The sequence below is a fragment of the Ambystoma mexicanum genome, chromosome 9 (assembly GCF_040938575.1).
Source record: "Ambystoma mexicanum isolate Mex_15411 chromosome 9, UKY_AmexF1_1, whole genome shotgun sequence".
Classification (NCBI taxonomy): Eukaryota; Metazoa; Chordata; class Amphibia; order Caudata; family Ambystomatidae; genus Ambystoma; species Ambystoma mexicanum.
In genome coordinates this window covers 1,181,431,918-1,181,453,107 of record NC_090931.1, presented here as the reverse complement: position 1 = coordinate 1,181,453,107, position 21,190 = coordinate 1,181,431,918, and the positions used below count along the sequence as shown (strand labels likewise).

At 42.6% G+C, this 21,190-nt stretch overlaps 1 protein-coding gene across 3 annotated transcripts in view; it reads right to left on the bottom strand.

Annotated features, from left to right (window-relative positions):
• LRP1B (LDL receptor related protein 1B) overlaps positions 1-21,190 on the bottom strand; it is a 4,835,697-nt gene that overhangs the window by 443,468 nt on the left and 4,371,039 nt on the right. For all 3 annotated transcript variants that reach the window (XM_069616528.1, XM_069616527.1, XM_069616526.1), the window contains exon 80: positions 14,960-15,076. In XM_069616528.1, coding sequence (XP_069472629.1) covers positions 14,960-15,076 — 117 coding nt within the window. The remainder of the gene's footprint in view (positions 1-14,959; positions 15,077-21,190) is intronic.

Here is a 21,190-nt window from a genome sequence, read left to right as displayed (position 1 = left end):
CTGCCGCTCCGCATCTATCTGCTGGCCCAACCACTGCCACTTCAAAGACACTCCCAATCCTCGGTCCTCCTGCCTTCCGGCCGATGCCTGCTCATGTGATGTTGATGGCCCCGAGCCATGATCGCTCCCACCCTGAACCTGCTGTTGTCGTGCATGGTCCCTGCCTGTTAATGTCTGCACGTCCTCCTCTTGCTGGGGTCCAGTTGGTGGGGTGGCCAACCCTGCTGGACCTCTGACTCCCGACTGTGGCAGGGATGTGTTCTCCACCAGCCTGGCCGCTGGCTCAGGGGCAGCTCCACAGGGGGCACAGGTGATACTTGGCTGGAAGATGGCACGGAGGACGACAGGCACATAGCGTGTTCAGTTGTGGAGGGGGTCGCAAGAAGTTCCAGTAAACGGATGAACCCAGTGCTGACATGTCCTAGTAGGTTGACGCGGCCAAAGAGGGATCCAAAATGACGTGCATTGTCCAGACGAGAACCCTGCACGTCATCCCGAATCCCACGTTGGCGCAACGCCACCCCAGATAGGACAGGCTCAATACGGTCACAGATTGCAACGTCCGCAGGGAGAGGAAGGCCAGTTGTTGTATGCGCATTCCCTCCCTGAAAATGGGTCTGGACGGAGGAATCCCTGCTGGTGCCAGATGATGCAGTCAGAGGATCGGGATAGGATTACACACAGGAACCTCCACGGTGGCCTGTGCTGCCTCCTGTCCCTGCCCCTGGACTGCACCACTAGCACCAGTGGAATCCCCGCCTCCAGGCCCTGTGTATGGGCCTTCCACGCTTCCTCCCCAAACAAACCCCCCACCAACCTGGATGACTCTGTGCCATCTTCCTCCATAGGCCCTGTGGGGGCTCAGCTGCCCCTAGTGTGGCTGAGGAGTTCACCTCCAAACGTCGCCTCTTGGACATACCTCTTGGATCCTCACTCCCTGAAGAGATGACTACCCGGGAGGGGAGCTCAGACCCGCGTCTCCGGCTGGCGGTGGGATCCCTGCCGCTTTGCTCCACAGCACCTTCTCTGCCCTCTTCATCAGTTGACGCTGCAGACAGGGAGAGACAGAACACAGGTATCAGGGCACTGTATAATGTTTGTATACACACATGACAGTTGCACATGAGTGGCAGTGTCAAACTTCACAGATGGCATCACACTCCCCAACACACATATCATTTGAACCCACACACTGCACAAATTAACAGGAATGGTGCATCAGGCAGCAGCATCCATACACACACAACAGCATGAACATCCAACGGTCAGCCTGACGTCACAAGCAACACAGGGAGTGCCAAACACATGCACACACGCCACCAGACAGACATGCACCTGTACATCCACCACCTGTCACAGTGCAATCACCGGCAACTATGTCACATCTGCAAATCGGCTCACTACATGTCTGTGTCACATGCATCCATGGCGTATCACAGTTGCACACATGTCAAACACACACGCACATGTACACCATGCACATACATGAAGGTGGAACCAGCATCCATGTGTCATATGGCTCCAGATGTTGTTTCCCCCGACATGGCAACTCCTGAGGCAGGTGTGGGTGGAAACTGGGTCCTGGTGCTGGGCTGTGGAGCGATGGAATTGCAGTCGGGAGTCTTCTGATCCAGCAGCGGTGGTCACAGCAACTGGACCCCTGCAGATGGCTGACGTGCAGGCACCAAATAGCAGGGCACGTGGCCAGCAGGCAGACAGGCAGCAGCAGATGGCTGGTGGGAGTCGGCTCGGGGCTCTGGGGGGCAGGAAAATGGCTTTCTGGGCAGGAGCGTGGTCTTCCGTGTGTTGTCGCGTGGCCAGCTTGATACAGAGTGATTTTGCATGTGAAAAAACAGCACGTCAGCGTGTAATCCGAGGATAGGCCCTTAGCGTGTAACCGTAAGTAACGTAACGTGCACAGGCGTTTCCTTCTGCACATGTTAATGGTCCGCGCGGGTCTGCAGCGCACTGTACGTGCTTTCAGTGGAGACCGACATGTGTGTTTTTCCTACTTTGGGGTTCACACGCGATTACTTCACAGCGTTTACAGTGGCATGCTATTTTTCCCACTGCGGGTGCCCCTGTTTGTCGCGTACCCCATTTATTGACGTCATAGTAGCCCGTGTGTTAATCGTGTATTTTTTTTGTGTTCCTGGGTGCCACAGCGTACTGCATGAGGTTTTTTTACACGCATGTGGGCTACATGAGTTGCGTATATGTTTTTCTTGTATTTTTGGGGTGCCTGAGCATTGCGTGAGGGTCATTTATCCCCAGGGTCCACTGGCAACATTGCAGGCGCACAGTGATGCATCTACCATCACGTACCCTGCCCCCTTCACCCCAATTGACCAGGACAATTGTTCAGTGCAACTCCCATTGGCAGTAGAACATCTGTGTCATAGTTGGAGGCCACCAAAGGTTATGGTGGGCTCAGCTGGGTGTCCTACCAGTGTTGGGAGTGGTTGGGCACGTGGCTGGGGTGACCAGGGAGTAAGGGGAGTCCAGGGTGGCCAGGTTGGCCGTATAGCACGAAGAGGCAGGGGTGCACCACAGGGGCAGGATGTCAAGCCACATGCAGGTACTGCCATGCCACCACCCCCTGCGGCTCCAGGTGACGCTGCTGCAACCCTGGCACGCTAGCGACGCAACAGTATGTAACATGTGCTGACACGGGCCCACCCATAGTGGTAGCTGCAGGTGCAGCTATGGCTACAACCACAAAGCCCGCCACCCGCCAGGGTTACTCGTAATATGGCGGTATGGTATGGACAGTGCCAGTGATGTACCGGCACCACCTATGGCATACCGTCATACTCATAATGACCCCCTTTGTATGTGTGGTACATTTTTGCCAAGTGAATTCATCAGGTCCCATGTCAGGTGTGAATGTCTCATGCCGGTTTACATTTCTCACGTTGCACTTAATGACGATTGTGTCATGTGTTGTGTATTTGGTTGGCTGTTCAGCTGTTGCATGCCATGGCATGGCATGGAGGACAGGGGTCATGGGTGTTGGGAGGGTTTGGGTGACATAGCAGTGATTTACATGGCCTGTTTTGCAGGGGGGTGGGATATGCACCTTGCATGTGTTCCTTTTGGTCACACCAGATTGGTTATGTTTATGTAGCCAGGGATGCACACAATGTAGCACTTCTGTGAATACATTCTCAGGTTGGTAAGGTTGTGACATTGGGGTGGGAGTTTAGGTGAAAAATGTGACCACAAGCTTAGTCCGGGCTGCCTCGCCACATACTCTTTCCCCTCCCATGAGCAGCACCTATGCATGTGGTTGGGGATGTGGTGGCGCCACCATGTCCACTGTTACGCCCCGCCGTGTTGCAACATTGTGCAGGGCACATGCTGCCACAATGATCTCACACACTACTCGGGCTGCATATAGTAGCTGGCCGCCAGAGCGGTCAAGGGAGCGTAAGCGTGACTTGAGCATTCTGAATGTGTGCTCCACTATGCCCCTGGTTGCAATTTGGGCTGCGTTGTATCTTACCTGGGGTCGTGTGGTGGGGTTCTGTATTGGCATCATTAAGTGGTTGGCACTGTCCCCTGAGGAGGTGAGGATGGTTGTCATTAGTTGGGTTTGTGTATTTGTCTGTGTATGACATGCATGCATGTGCACAGACATTTGTACTCACCAATGAGCCATGTGTCGACATGCTTCCCAGCTTCCAGGTCCCCGCTCAGGGCAGATATTCTGTATATGAAACTGTCATGGGTATCCCAGGATATTTTCCATAGACAGAGGTATACAACCTGTATGTTGATGGAATGCCAGGGCTTGCGGTTGCGGTAGATGTTCTCAGTGGCCCTAGGTGGACGTAGGGCCACATGGGTGCAATCTATGGTACCAAGCACTTTGGGGAAGTGTGCAACCCTGTAAAAGTCCTGACCCATGGCCTGCCTTTCTGCCTTTCTGCGGGTGTTCTGGGCATGCACTGAGGGGCGCACAGACATGATTGCCAACACCTGGTGTTGGCAGCGTGCATGTGTGGGCAGTGAGACACCCCCAACTATGGCAGTTGTCTGCTGAAATGACCCAGTGGACAAAAAATGCCAGACATTGAGCACTTTTTCCAAGGGGCTCAGTGCTTGGGAGCACAAGGTTGGTCAAGTGAGGTCATCCTCCCACTCAGTGACCAGGTCTAGGATGATACAAGGTGAAAAAGAAATAATAATAGAATAAGAAATAAAAAAATGAAATAAGAAAAATCTGGTCATTAGGCATCCCGAAAAGGCTGGTCGTGGGCAAAAAAATGTGGGGCCTGGCAATTCTCCTCCTCCGGTGTCCCACGATCAGTCTTGCGAGAAATGGAACATTCATTGTAGCTGTATATAAATGTTTGTTGTTTGTGCGCACTTTTATACTGCGAGGGGACGCTTCCACCTGCCTTAGTGTGGCGGACGTGTTTCCGCCTGTGCGTGTCTTTTGGCGTGCGTGGGTTTCCCCTATTCGATTCCATGAATACGTATTGTTTGCGTGCGTGCAGGCGTTCTGTATATTTCCTAGCAGTTCCTACCCAGTTACGCCCTCATTTTCATGCTTTGTTCCCCATTCTGCATGTTCTGCCCCCATTTTGGAGTGTGTGCTACACGTTAAGTGCATTCGCTGTGCGCATCGCGCATGGCGTTCAGGATGTCGTAGTGACGGGTGCGCCCGTGTGCGCCTCGCGCAGATTTGGTGCACATCCCGCGGAAAACAGATGCCGGGCCTTCCATGAATCGCATGCGTGCACATGCACTGCCTTTTTCATTCTTTTGCCAGCTTGCGCCCCAAATTTCGACGCACATTTGTTCCATGAATCGGCCCCATAAACTCAACATTTCTTGCGGCATGGAAAGGTCCATTTGAGATAGTGGATAAAGTGTTCCCGGTAATCAAAAAGATATTAAAGACATAGGGCGAAACTGTGACAGAACAATTGGTTCATGTTAACCAAATTAAGCCTTGTCATCCTAAACATGAAGTCAGGAGACTTGAGCAGGCGGAGACAGGTTAGGTGTACTGATTACATGGAAAAGAAAGATGTAGTGGACTATTTAATAATGTCTCACACCATGAAAAACCGGATATATTGTTTAATGTAGAGATAAATGCAAATGAAGGTATCATATTTGGAAAATGCATGGTAATATGCATTGATGGAAGGTGCTGAATCAGTTTAACTTACTGTGGTACAGTATGCTGAAGTTTTTGCATGGAAATTGTTGTGATGTATTATGATGTGAAATATTATATATATATTATTATTTTGTCTCTAACATGTGATTAGTTGCTGATATTTGGAAGAGTAAATCATAATATGTTGGGCCCTATTTTGTTTTTTGCAAAGTAGTAGAAAGTGTGAAATTGGTATTATGCTATGTACTTAATCTTTCCTTTTCTATTTGATTTAGAAACAAATAACTAACATATTGGTTGGGGTCAGAGGTCGCAGGACCTGAGGACACCAGAGATGATGGAGTCTTGGAGTCCACGGGATGAGACCCAAGTAAAGCCTCCGGACCGAAGTATGGAGGTGAAGACAAAGAGACTGGGATGCCAAAAGAGGTGATTTCTGTGGAAAAACACCCAAGAGCGCCCAGATGAAATAATTCCACTGAACGAACGATGTAATAAAAATTTGGTGATCAGGACATCTCAGAGGTGCGGTCATGAAGATGGTGATTGCCATCAATGGAACAGAAGTGAGTTGAACTTAATTCTGCATCGTTGCTGATGGAGCATACTATCATCCTATGTGACTAAAAGTGGGGGTGATGGAGACTCACAAATGTGTTATTTTATTTAATTGTTTTAGTTAGTTATGTTAGTCATTTGTTTTATTTATTTATTTTATTTTATTGTTTATTGTCATAATCATACATGTTGATTTTACACATATATAAAAATCATAATTGAGAAGACATTCAAACATACGTGGAAACTTCAGTTGGAAAATCTATATATACAATATTCCGTTATACATGCACGCACATGCACATGTGTGTGAGGACTGATGGGTCCCATTTGGGATTTGTTTTTTTTTTGTTTTTTTTTTTGATGATATAGTTTATTTGTAAACTTTTTCATCATTTCCCAGATTATGTTTGTATGTAAGCTTAGTGCTTTAAAATGCAATTATTGTTGTGTATTTATTTTTTTATTTTTTATTTTTTGTTTAGTTCAAGTATAGAGCTTAAAAAAAGAGCAATTGTGTAGATGTATTTGTTATTATTACCGCTGAGGAGTGTGGCCCACCTTTCTGGAGTGGTCATTTGTTTGGCTGATAGTTGAAAGAATGTTCCAAATTGTTTGCGTTGAGGGGAGAGTTCTTTGCATTCCATGACCAAGTGGAAAATAGTTTCAGCTATTTCTTTGTCTTTGCAGAACCGCCAGTAGTTGTTTAGAGCATCAATCTGTCTTGTTATGGATAAGTATGAATTTGTGGAAGAATGTTCAGATGTACTTTTAGAAAGATTGTACGAATGGTTTGTTCTGGGAAGATTTGCAAGTAGGCTGGTAGTTCATGATTTTTTCTATTGTCTTTTGTACACTGAAGATTCTGTTTGTAGGTTTTCTTTTTTTGAATGGTCTTTATCCAGTCGTTATGCAAGAGTTTTATTTTGCATGTTGTGGGCGAAGCGTGAGGAATTCTTCTGATATATCTTCGTTTTTCATTTCAGTTCTCATTGAGGCTTTCCATTTTTGTAGTATTGTAATGTTAAAGGTGTTTTCTTTTGCTCGTAGAATTTGGATAGCTGGTGTTTTTTCATCTGTAAGTATTTTGAGATAAATGTCTAATCTTTTCCATTGTACAAAGGAGTCGATTGACTGGGTTGCCAATTCGTAGCGTATTCTTGGCATTGGGTATGTTTGTGGAAGCCGAAGGATTTTTCGCCAGAATATTGATTCGTATTTCGTCCAGTTAATTGTGTAGGCATTCAGCATTGTCTCTGTTCCGTATGTTAATATCGGTATGTACTTCTGCCTGTAATAGGCAATGATGGGATTGAAAGAGAACTTGCCATATTTTCTATGAAGTATGCATCCTTATCTTGATAGGGTTTGCGCTGTTTGGACAATTTTGTCTATCCATTGGTCTTCTGATTTGGATTGATTTATTGGAATGCCAAGGTATTTAAAGGATGTCACCGTTTCAATTATGGAGTCGTTAATGGTAAAAGTCGGTTGGTATGATGTTTTTGTGGATGGTTTCGTGAGAATCATTGTCTTGGTTTTCCCAGTGTTGATTGTTAATTCGTTAGTTTCGATGTATTGGCTCAAGGCTGTCAGAGAGGCTTGTAGTCCAGTTGGTGTTTTGTCTAGCAGGGATTTGTCTAGCAGGGATTTGTTTTACTTTTGTTATGATTGAGCAATGATTTGTTATGACATGTTTAAATGCTCATTTTATTAAGATGCTATTATTTCAATTGTGATTCATATGATGGAAAAAGAGAGATGTACATTTTAAAAGGTTTCCTCCAATTATGGGTTTGTTAGCCAGAATTGTCAGATAAATGAGGTAATGTGTAACGACATATCTGGAATTTTATTTTTATTGCCAGCATACAATATGCAGCATAAAAATACAGCCAGGCCCAGTTTTTCAAACTGCAGGCATTATTTCAGTAAGAGCCAGTAACAGCCAGCAGGCAAGTTTTCAGAAAGAAAAAAAAAACTTAGTGTGCTGCCATGTGGGTTTGAGCGCTGGCTACGAAACTTATCAGTTAGCTGCTCCCCACACATACCGAGGAGTTTGGCACTTGGTCTGGGTCTGCGAAGACAGCGAGGACTTCAGATTTCACCGACTTTGGTGAATTAGTACCAAGTGAGTAAATATAGATTGCTGAATGTGTGTTGAAATAATTTTCTAGTACTGCAGGGAATTAGAATTAAAAAACACTACATGTTTATTTTTCTCTCTATTTTCAAGGTGTTTGAAGATAAATTAGTTTTCGCAATATGCCTGCTTGTTTCTGTTTTTTTATATCTTGCAGGTGATGCTGTTAGTATCATGTGGTAAGATGTTTTGCGGTTTGTAATTGTCATTTAATACAGAGTGCAGATAAAAACATGCATGCATCTGTGAATGATTTATATAGGGGAAGCCCAGAGATGATGTTTATATCAGAGCTGTAGTGCTTTTACCAATTTACCACTGTAGTTAAAATAGCAAACAAGAGAAAGTGAGTAAATATCTGCAAGGTAGGAAGGTGTGTGTAAGTGTAATGAGTGATTCCTTCTTTGCATGCTGAAAGGAAGGAGTGTTCACATAGATTACTCGATGTACATAAGCCAGTAATACCAGCCACAAACAATAGGTGGCGGTCTAAATAAACTCATTGGGTTCTCTGAAGTGTCATAAGTCTGGGGGTTCACTACATGTGACTGAATACATTCTAATAGAAAGGAAAGGTTTGTTTTATGATAGGGTTGTAGTAAAAAAAAACATGCTCATCATTATACCACAGGAATAAGATAATTCTGAAAATACCTCAAAGTAAGATACCACTAAAATTACCACCAATACGAGCTAACAATATATAATCACCAAAATAGAGTGATACCAAAGCCACTCTAAATCTAATGCCAGTTTACCACCAATTTACCACCAACATTTTTACGGTAAGAAAAATACAGCCAAATCCCGAATTGACCCCAATAAGACAAAATCTCTTACAGAGCATCCTTGGGTATCCACTTCAAAGAGAGAAATGCCGCTTATGTAAAATACTGGGGATACTTGAGATGGCAAAACATTTATTTACGGAATGTTCGACTTTGTGTACTGAATACATGAATATGCCAGGACACATGATTTCCTGCTATGATTCTGTTAAGGATAAAGCTTTTTGGACGTACTGCCTTAACATAGATACTGAAAGCTCGCGTATTGCACTTTACCGTCTGTGGTGTACAATAAGAGATTGGCTGCCATCAGACAAGCAATGATCAGGAAAACGTAATGAAAGATGTACACCTCCCTCTTACCATGTCAATGTTTAGATTTTAGATGTAATTTTAACATGTACAGTATTTATTATTTTAAGGATAGCTGTTTTATAATATGTGGTATCAGACTAGCAGTATCTAGATTTAAATTTAGCTGTAATCTCCTTTGAAAAGGTTAAAGCCATGAATAGAAATTAAAAGCCTTTGATGAAATTGCAAATTATCAGTGCACACTGTAGTAATTGTGAGTGTAATTTGAAAGATTTATAAATTGTAACCTGTATATGTATTGTATGCAAGTTGTGATTACATTTTGTAAAAGTAAATTTAGAACTATATACAAATAAATACATGTTATTAATAATATTATTAATACCAATAATAATAATAACAACAATAATAATAATAATAATCATAATCATAATAATAAATGCATTGTGTATTGATGTGTATTGATGTGTTATACGTGGTACATGTATTTTTTTATTTAATACACTTATGGAGAGTTACCGGAAGGTATGGGCAGTGGACTATCAATACAAAATCATGTGACACTATTAAGTCTTTCCTGGGCAGATGAAAGAGATGAGCTGCCTACTGCAAGGGGTTGTTGCCTTCTTGCTTTACTGATGCACAGTGACAAGTATATGATCTTTCCTATCTCTCTTTCTACCACAGCCCCGGCTTGGGGGCTCTCAGACACTCCCGTGGGGGTGGAGGAGAGGCTCTTGAGATAGGGGCGATAGGAATCACATCAGGAATGTGTAATGGGAAATCAATAGGAGAAGGCAACCTACCTATAGACTTTTATAAGGCAGGGGAAAGTAAAGTGGCAAATGTTCTGACCAGAAAGTTTAATAAGGCCAAGGCAGGGGCACACTTAGAGACAAAGTAAACGTTGTGCTTCTCTCCATCCTACATAAACCCGGCAGAGATCCACTGCTCTGTGGCAGAAGTTACTTCTCCCTAATAAACAAAGATGCCAAGATATTCACAAAGGTATTAGACTCAAGGCTTAAAAAAGTAATCACAATGCTGGTACATTGGACCCAAGTAGGTTTTGTCCAGGCACATCAGCAAGGGACAACATTTGCATGTTACATTTGATCTTTTAACACCTAAGCCCCTCTCACCACTAACCTTCACAGAAAAAGAGGTAAATAAATATTGATTATCCCAGTCCAGAGCGAAGGCTAATTTGACCGGACAAGCTCCTGGACGATATCATACCGGAGTCAAAAATCTGGTACCCCATTTTGACTGCATTCTTTAACATCATGAATATTAACAAGAGATTACAGAAAGTTGGTGAATCCCAAAAATATTAACAATATTTAAAAAAGGGGACAGTGAACTACCTGGTAGCTTTTGGACAAATTCACAGACCGATTCATTATCAAAAATATATGGTAAAATTATTCTTGATAGACTTGAGAATTGGGCTAATGATAATGATGCAATATATGTGTTGCAGGGAGGTTTCTAGAGATACCGTGGCACAACCGCGCACGTTTTTACTTTGGCCTGCTTTACTCCAAAGGTAGGTGTTAATCAAAAACTCCCCTTGTATTTTGTGTTTATTGATTTTAAAACGGCCTCTGACAGTGTTGATAGATCTAGTTTATGGGTAGTATTAAAAAAAAACACGTTTTTAGCAGTGTGGTTGTTAATTTGTACAGTAGAAATGTGGCGAATGTATGATATGGGCAGGATGGGGAGTGTTCAGATATGTTCAAAGTACAGGCCGAATTAGGCAAGGCAGCATCCTTGCACTGTTACACAATAGATTGCCCTAGCTAATTGAGAGCTTGGACTGCAATGCTCTGCTTATTGTGGGCAAGAAGTTCCCATTACTTCTTTATGCCGATGACATAGTACTTATAGAAACAACCTCAAATGGCATGAAAAGGCAACTGGGAAAACTTGAGCAACTTTGTATTGAGTCCTACCTCACTGTAAACACTACAAAAATGGTCTCGATGGTGTGCAATTTTTCCCAAACTTTAAAATGCAATTTTTATCTTAATAAGGACAAAATCCATCAATCCCGTTTTTTGATCATTTGGGAATAAGAATACACCAGAATGCCCCATGGCAGCAGCACATGGAGCGATATGAGCTATCATTTAAAAAAAATTGTGCATTAACTGCGTGTTCAGCAAGATGCAAAAATAGTGCGGTTTTGCCTGCTTTCGATACTTGCAAGGCTCAGGCGCGAGCCACAGCCCTATATGGACCCGAGCTCTGAGCGCATTGTGGATGTGAGCCTCTCGATCTTCTGGAAAGAAGGTTTCTGAAAATATTGTTATTCTTAATCAAAATGCACCAACACTCCCAGTTTGTTTGGAACCAGGGCTTTGTCAGTAATGTTTTGAAATTACAGTATTTAGTAACATCATTTGGTATATGATATTAAAAAAAAATATAGAAAATATGGTCAGTATGCAATTTTATGTTAATAGTACTTTTACTCAAGAGATTATCTTTCCCTGGTGGAAAATAGTACTTTCGAATATGACGTAACCTGGATCAGACACCCTTAAAAGCTCTGACATTTTTTTTTTTTATTCAGATACCCTGACTGGGGTGATAGCCATCACATATATATATATTTTTTCCCAGCATTGTTCTGCAGATATAAATATGTGAATTAATTAACTCAATAAAGAACGTTCACAAATTATATGAGTTACAGTGGTTTTATTTTTAAAATTACTTTTTAGACTGTGCCAAAATCTCTTAATCAATTCAATGTAATATTTTGTTTTTTATGTTTGCTTTTGTTTTTGTTTTGTATAAAATTTGCTGTGCTACTTTTATGACAATCTTTGCAAATAAAGTTACATACATATATATATATATATATATATATATATATATATATATATATATATATATATATTCAATGAAAATAATTGGTTAAAGGGACATTATGGTTAAGTTGCACTACTAAAAACCTATCAAATTCAGTGAAAAAACGTTGTTAAAGGGACGGTATGGTTACAAGTAAAACAGAAAAACCCCTGAAATTCGCCAGTTATGGTAAGCTAAGCAACCATAACTCACGCCACCACCGTGCACTGCTAAGAATAACACCCATGACATCAAATATGACATCACAAATATGATGCAGCCCAAGTTATCAACCCAAGCAAAGCGAGGGAGGATAACGAGGTCTCTGGACCATTATCCCCCCATTCCAGCCCCTGTAATGGGGGATGAAGGCCATTAGCAACCTAGTTTCCCAAAGCGGGAACCCGGGGTGCTAAAAAAGAGGATTTTCCTTCCTACACCGGGATGCCTGTGGCATCCCGGTGTAGGAAGGAAAATCCTTTTCCAAGATGGCCACCAAGGAAAGGGAAGAAGAGGGTTCCATACAGGGCCCCTCTTTGCTTTCCATGGCAGCCTGCAGAAGGCAAAAAGAGATCCCTATGACCATATTACCACAAACACATTTTTTTTCCCTTTCAGATCTATTCTAATTTTGAATAACCTTACCACAAAGCCAGTCCCAGGTGGACATGGCCACTTTAATCCTTTGGTTTGTCCCTTGTGGTCATGGCCAGTAGCCAGATTGTCCAGATCATGTCCTTATTCCATGACCCGGACAATCTGACCACTGCCCATGGCCACAGGCTACCCCTCAGTCACGAAAGGTATAACACTATTTTTTGAAGCTACATTATGACACTTGTCAAATAATAAAACACTGGCACATTTGCAAACCCATGCTTGTAGGTCCTTGCCAATGCTCCTTACGCAAGTTTGCTGGAAATCCACCCATGTTTTGTTTTTTCAAAAGTGTCAAATGTATGCACATATAATCGTCATATAACCTAGGCCCCACTTGACAAAATCCATTAGACTTTATGAAAACATCTATATCTAGATCTATAATCTTTTTGCAAACCTTTTTGTAGATTTGTCAAATGGCACCACATTTTTAAGCCTTAACAATATTTTGGGACCCCCCCTCTAATTTTGCTCCTTCTTGACAGAATCCAACCAAACTTTGCAAACACATGTATATCTTGATCTATTATCAGTTTGCCAAATGAAGTGCAGATTTGTCAAATGGCACCTCATGTATAAGCCTTTACATTATTTTGGTACCCCCCCTCTAATTTTGCCCCCTCATGACAGAATCCCACCAAACTTTGCATACTCACTCAGAATCAGCTGAGAAATATACATGCAGTTCCATTAAGTGGTGACAAAGTTATAAACCATCCAAGAACTGCCCTGTAATGCTGATGTGTCCGCAAACTTTTCAGGACTGTTCGAGAACATCTGAACTGTTCGTGGACTTTCGTGGCAAAAAACACCAATTGTTTTGCTTCTTGCAGCCATATCCCATCCCATCCTCATCAGCCCTCACCTCCCCAGAGATTATTTGATAAATTTGACAAGTGCAACGGCGAAGTCCACAAATCCAAGATGGCGGGTGTTTCCAAAAATGTGATGCAATTAACGCTCTTCACCATCCAATCAGCGAACACGTCGCATGTCTGCAGACATGACGCAAGCCGATTAACCAATCGGTGCCCTGTCCGCGGAGCGAACAGGGAAGTGTGTCCGTGGAGTGGACATAGATATCACTAATATTTTGTGACCTACTTTTTGGTCATTTTAAAAAATACTACTGGACGGATTTTCACCAAATTTACAAAAGCACACTTTTGGGACCAAGCTGCTGCTCCTGCTGCAAATTTGGTGAAAATCCATTCAGCGGTTTGGGCTGTAGGCATGAGCAATTTTTTTTCCCCATTCAGTCTATGGGGAAAAAAAGAAATGTTGGGACCCCCCCTATAACTTTGCCCCCCCCTTGACCAACCCTCACCAAACTTTGAGGAGAAATTCAGAGTGGGCCATATACTTTTTTGCAAGGTTTGGTGTTGATTCATCCAGGGGGGGCAAAGTTATCAGCTGCTCAAAAAGTGAACCTCCTATGGGTTTAGCAACGTATCCATAACTGCACGGCCACTACTGTGGGCCGTGTAATGCACAATTCTTTTTGATAATGTATGGCTGTACTATGGTTCTTTGTCAATGTTCATATTAAAATTGAATAAAAATCTAAATAAAAACAAATGAAAAACCATGTGTAATTTAGGCTCAATATCTAGTTATGCAAAATATATGAAAGCAAATTGTCCAATAGACTGTCTATCTAAATATGCCGCTATGTCTGAAGGGAGGATATGATCATGTGCAGCTGGGGAAAGAGCATGCATTCTTTGGACATGGAACAGGGCTGAAGAAGTCATGCCAGCCATCATCCAGTGGAAATGATCAACAGCAGCTGGGAGACGGATTTCTCCTGGAAGGAGTGGCTCCAGTACTTCCGATCCTCCAGGGCTCGGTGGGCTGTTGGGATGTCCCTCCCAGCAAGTTAATCATTAGGTGTCCTATGGAACCTTCCTGAGTTTCCAAGTTTAAGCTTGCCTCAAACTTGTCAAATATCAGTGTGGATTATAAATCGATTGTCTGACAAAATATTACGAATATTTATGAAAGCATTCTGTGACAAAAACTTTGAAAAGTAGCAGTCCAATCAAGAAAGTGCTCACATTGCAGCTACACTGGGCATCAGCTAAACAGCCCTCTGAGAGCTGGAGGATTCTGTGAAGATATAGACATTAGATTTACAAATAATATATGTTTGGAAGGTAAATGACAGCTCTACCTTACACACATACATCTCATAAGATGCAGAACCTTGTCTAAGAATATTACAACAGGCGAGCCAAGTACAATTAGTCATTGGTCATATCGGTGGTGAAGACTAAAATATATGACCTACCCTACATTTCAATCATGCTGTGTGCTTCATGTAATACATGGGATACCTCCCTATCGTTCACACATGGACGCACACTGTGCTGGCAATGTTTTTCAACATGTATTCTATCACTTCTTAACACCTATATATGTTCTCCTCTCTGTCATTTACCCCAATTTGCTGAATGCATTGTGGCTTAGCAAAAAATGAAATACAAATAAATGTCTTACCATGTTTAGTGCCGACACATATTTTTGAATCGGATCCGTCAAACCGGACACTGCCAATGACTGAAAGCTCAAAGTCAGCCCAATACAATCGCTCATTGAAAGGGTCAACTACAAGACCTGAAAGAAAAGAAAAAAAAAATGAATACACGGAATACATGTGCTTAAAACCATGTTCTGTCCCTAGCCCCAAGTTAAATGTCTAAAGACACTTCAAAACAGGTTGAATGTAGTTCATCCATTCAAATACAATCCTACAAGATGTGCAGTGCTCCATTTTTCAGTGGAATGGGGAAGAACAATAACATTATGTAGCCGATATTTAGATTAATGGACTGTATGAAATAAATGCCCTCACAGCAAAAGCAAAACGGTGTTGCTTATCTTAGTTTGGTGTTCAATAATTCGTGTACCTGTTATAGAGATGGCTCGAATGCTCATGTTGTGACCTATGCATGCATATTTTAACCAGCTGGAACTTCAAAGCAGGCACGCGAGCTCCTAAGTCAAACTGCACTGGCGCGATTTAGTTATATTTTTTCTGAAATTATGCAGTAATTAATGTACACAGAGAGATGGGAAGTACAACCTTACGTGTTTTAAGGTGGCACATTGCAAGGTTTCCCAGCATCCTATAACCAGGCGTGTAACACTTAACCCAATAAACGTTCCCAGGGCTTTAAGTGGGGTAAGAAATCGAGGTGGGGGCCCTCATTTGGGAGCGTGGCTTGTGGGAGGGGCGTGGCCTAAAAAGTACGCAAATTGTAGGGTATACACATAAATATATATAAATGTTATATATTTGTGTGCGTACCTTACTATGGTTTGTGTACTATGCAAGCCATCTTTTCTAAACATGGAAATATGTAACATATTATGTAACATGTAACATATTTCTACGTTTATAAAAGATGGCTTGCAAAGTACACAAACCATAGTAAGGTACGCACACAAATATATAACATTTATATATATTTGTGTGCATACCCTACGGTTTGCCTAGATTTCAGGCCATCTTTTTTAAACATTTCAGGTTTATAAAAGATGGCTTTGAAAGTACACAATTCAAGCCATCTTTTATAAAGCTTTGACTACGGACAAAATTGTCCGTCTGCAAAGCTTTATAAAAGATGGCTTGAAATGTGTACTTTTCAAGCCATCTTTTATAAACCTCGAAATATGTCGAGGAATCCCCAGGTTCGCCGAGGGTTAAAGACACCTCGGCGACCTGGGAAAACAAAGGGACAGTAACTGCCTCTGGTGACCTCTCGCGCGAGGGGTCACCAGATGCAGTTGCTATGACTGACGGAAGTGGCAGCCAGTCACAGCATCGCTGTGGCTGGCTGCCACTTCTGTCAGCTTGCCTGACTTCATTGCAGGCGCATATCCCGTCGCGGCTGCGGCTGCAGCCGCGACGGGATAATGCATCCCGCCAATGTTGAGGTAGGACGGGGGCCCCGGCAGGGCCCTGGCTCAGTCCCACTTTTTAGAGACTGCCGGGGCCCGACCCCGGCAGGCCCCTGCCCACTTTAAGCACTGAACGTTCCCATTGATTGTAGTTAAATTGAAAGATGCGTCAACTGAGAGGTCCTGGATTACAAATGCATGTGTCTGGTGCATCTACTGTAGACTCTGCACTACACTGAGATTTGCAGTCAAATTTGCTTTGAGGTAAGTCCTTCAGAAGTTCTGCCCACCCTCATCATATCCCCCCTAAATGCTGCATTTGAGCTTCTTTTACACAAATTATGTTCAGCTACATCTGTGATTGCAAAGGGGATTGGTCGCATAGCTAGTATTTATGTATTGTTTGCTTGCTTGTTAGGTGCTTATACAAGAAACTATTGGTAATGTAGCTAGTATTTAGAACACATATAGGTTTGGCGGGAGGACAGTATGTTCTGCGGAAATAATGCTAAGGCAGAGGTCCTCCAATTGTAGAGAAGCCCACTTGTGTAACACGTATCCACCTCAAAAACATGATGTGTATCACATTCAGAACGATTCTCTGAAAACTCCATTTGTCCATATGGGCCTTGTATTAAATCCCACCCTCACCCTCTTCTTACTAACACACTTTGCACCCACAGTCTCGCCATCGAGGGAACACGTCCTCAAAAATGCCAACCACTTTCATGCTCCTGCCAGGCCCAACAGAGCTAAGGAGGCAATATCATGACTTGCATGGACCCTCTCCTCTGGCCTTCCCTTCCATAAGTATCTTCCCAGCCTATTTGAAGGTTGACGCTGGCCTGCCTATTTTGAAGCAACCCACCTCTGACACAAACTATACTGTGTCCAACCCATCTCTCTCCTTGTTCATTATTCTAAAGATCTCAAACGTGTAGACTTTAAGTACATCAATAGATATGTGTATACCTATGGACACAGCAGCCCCTTCCTATTTGAATTCAGTAGAAGAATCTCCAGATCGGCAGTGCTCAACCATATCTGTAACCCTCTTTCTATTACTCAAAAATGCTGGTGCTGGAATTCCCGGCAATTATACCAGCATTTTACCCATACCAGGAAACTCATTAGGAGACCCTTTATGCCCTCTCTCAGCTAACCTTTCTGCTCATTTCACTTCTTAGACCTCAAATTTGCTGAGGATACACCAGACCACTCTTTAATGCCGAGTTGTTCTCTCACACCAGTAACTGCCTACATGCTATGTATTGGTGGATGGAGCTGTGCCACTTGATGCTCAACACCTTCAAATCTGCAGTGATCATTTTTAGCCGGACCACTTTGATATGAACACATGCTTGACTCTATGTAGAGCTAATTTAACCCGTCCTACTTAACATCCCCCAAGTTGTCCTCGAACTAAGCATTCCCTCTGACTCCTGTGCTGAATCCCGTTTTCACTCCCATGTCCACATGGCAGCCCAGTACTAGAAGTCTCTACAGTCAGGAATTATGGAGCACAATTGCTGTGACAAACCACCTTCTCTTAGTACAGATGGGTACAGAAACGCATATGATATGATATGATATGATAGTTTATTTATATAGCACCTATACACAATGTGTTTCAAAGCACTTCAAGGCAAGGGAGGGAACAAGGGAAAATACAGCGATATTCTTACAGGCCATGAACAGTAAGGATGTGAAATTAACTATTGTACTCGGCCTGCCGACATTTCAGATAGTGCTAGAGCTAAGACATAGATAAGGAAGGGAGGGGGAGAGTGGGAAGGAAATGGAAACTGACAGGCGACTACTGTACTAGGCCTGATGACATTTCTGGTAGAGCCAGAGAAAAAGAAAAGGTGAGGGAGAGGGGTGCAGAAAGGGAGGGGAGGAACAAAACAAGTGACTATCGTACAAGGCCTGAGAACGTTTCATATAGTGCTGGAGGGAGAGGGGGCAACAGTAAGGGGATAGGGGCGCGACAGACAAGGTTACTATCATAGTAGGTCCAGGAACAATTCTGATAGAGTAAGTGCATAGAAGAAAGTAAGGGGAGGAGGGGAGGAGATGCGAAAAGGGAGAGGGGAGGGGAGGAGAGAACAGAGAGTAAGCAGTCATCAAGCATAGTGTGATCATAGTGGCTAAATCTTCTTCTGATAGTCCACGCACACCATCAATAATAGATTTCATATGCCCATGGAAAAGTGAATACTGCAATTAATAAGGCTGTATTTAATGTCTGCATTGTGCTATCCCAATAACTGATTTGAGCTCCTCAACCAAAACATCCAGTCATCAACATGTGCTGTGTACAGTAAATATTGTTAAAGAAACACTTTAATGTTTTAATAAATCAATAAATAACAAGGGAAACATTTATGAATACATATCAAAGCAAACACTTGTAGAAAGGGTCATCATAGATGATGGCACACATACAAAATGTACACTCTACAGAGTGATAGGTGACACATCAAGGAGCAGATTACAGAAAACAAATGTGAAATGCAAATGCATTTTGCACCTGCAGAATGTTTCCTCGTGTGCAGCTGCATTGGGGCTAATGTGGCTGTGCATGCACAAATGCCACTTACACAAAATACATTATCAGTTGGCATTTACTTTGTGATGATCTGGCCCCCGCTGGTGGCAGGTTGATAGATGGTGTGGTGTTGTGTGCTTGAAGATGTTGGTCTACTGGATAGGCAGCTACTTAAGGTCAATCAGCGTTGTGTGATGTAGTATAGATGTTATCGGTCGTTTATTATTGACAGACCACGTGAAGTACGCGTACAAGGTAAGCTATGTAAGCACCAACGTAGACCTTCATCAGTCAAAGCAATTGCTTCCAGGCATTGATCTGAATTGCCCACCCTTTGCCCTTGAAGAAAGTCCAAGTGGCACACACTCAAAAGCTGCAGACCTTTCAGCTCGAAGCCGCTCAAAGCTAACATTCATGGCAAATGAATCAAACAAAGGGCTGACTATCACAGGAACTTAAAATTACCTAGTACACGTCATTTAGATATCAAATGTGTGTCAATATATTTAACCTCCATCACTGTGGACACCAGTAATATGTCTGCAAAGTACGACTCACTCATAAACACGTCATGGCATTTCTTAGTCATGGTGTGTTGTAGCCCGAAGTGCGCATTTATTGAAAATAGAAAATGAAATCAAGTACAAATATATAAAACTGTATGGATTTCTTGTAAAATATGGTTTAATGGGAATGTGTGTCCTTGATGTCTGTTTGCGCTGTCCTTCAGACTTATTTTGTTGTAAAAGATCCCCACGTCTGTACTAAAATATGCTTATTGACCTACAAAACATAATGTTTAACTTCATTTTAAGTGTAAGGTAATGCAGGGAGAGTAAGTATTCGATGCATTGCTAGTTAAATAAGCAACATAAAATGCTGACACATTTGACTTAACTAGGTTCTTCGCAACAACTTTATAGCTCAGTTAGGCAGCGATGCTTTGCTATAAATGCCTCATGATTAACTTTCTCAGTGTCCTGTTAAAACTTGTCCTATTAAAATATTTGAAGCATTAAATGATCCCTATCCCTCCCGTTACAGTTCATTGTTGCCCTTTACTGGATGTTTCACCACATGCTTGCTTACCATACTGTTACAGAATGCTGATCCTTCATGTTGGTGTATGCATTATTTAGTATGTAACGCATATATATATATATATTTATATTGCAGGGATTGTGGCCCAGTTGTCATGATTAAGCTGCACTCCAGGAAGAGCAATTTTTGAAATGCTAATACATTTGCTGATATTTGATGAAACTGCAAATATTTTTTAAAACTAATATACCAAATGTGGAATCTTTGTTTAAGTTTAGTGATGAATTATATAACTGCTCTAGAGTAGTGACTTTACATAGTGTGACACATCTAGGTTGTTTGTCCCTTCTCCCCAGAGAGCTGCCATTCCCTTTGAGGCTAGACACACTTGTGTATATGTGCGTTATAAATGTCATATCATATCATATTATCATATCATAGAGAGGTGAGCCTTCCTAGCAAGACCATCCAAAGGGCTCTTGGCAAGTGGGACTTCATTGGAAGTGACTCCCCTCTAGGGGAAAAGGACTCTCATTCCCAATTGGTTCTCCCTATAGCAGCCTGACTATCTATGTTCATGGGACTGCCCCCAAACATTGTTAATGTCGATTCATATCTATTGGCTTCAGGTAATGCTGGACAGAAGACAAACCATGAATGGAAATGGCATGCCCCTTTTCGAACGAGACAATCTGTAAATGGAAAGAATGGATATGGAAGGAGAGAGAGAGAGCAATATGCCATGGAAATCCTCTAACATAACTAGAGCCTTGAGGGGTGAGCAGAGGGCAGCCACAGAGTTTACGAAAGCCTGCAGAATAGTAAAAGCTGAGCGAAGACGCCGGGCGTCTGGCACTGTGAAGAGTGGGGAAGCCACTGCATGACTGACAGTCAGCTGACATTCGCAAGTGGTGGCTCGCCATGAAATATCTGTGACAGGTCTGGAATACAGTGAAGAATGCCGAAACCTTAGCGATAGCAAGTAACGAAGCCTACATTAGACAAACCTGTGTCGAACATTAGGAAAGCACGAGACGCGGAGAGGGAGCCAGCAAAGAAAGCAGGGAAACTGACGTGACTAGAAGCCATAGCAGAAACATCCCAAATCCAAGCCTGTTGAATCAACCCATGCTGAATGAAGGTACCAGGGTGATTCTGAGAAGACATAGGCTCTGGGGAGCAGATGAAAACTATCAAATTGACTGTCACGTTCAATATGAAAAATTCAGAAAGAA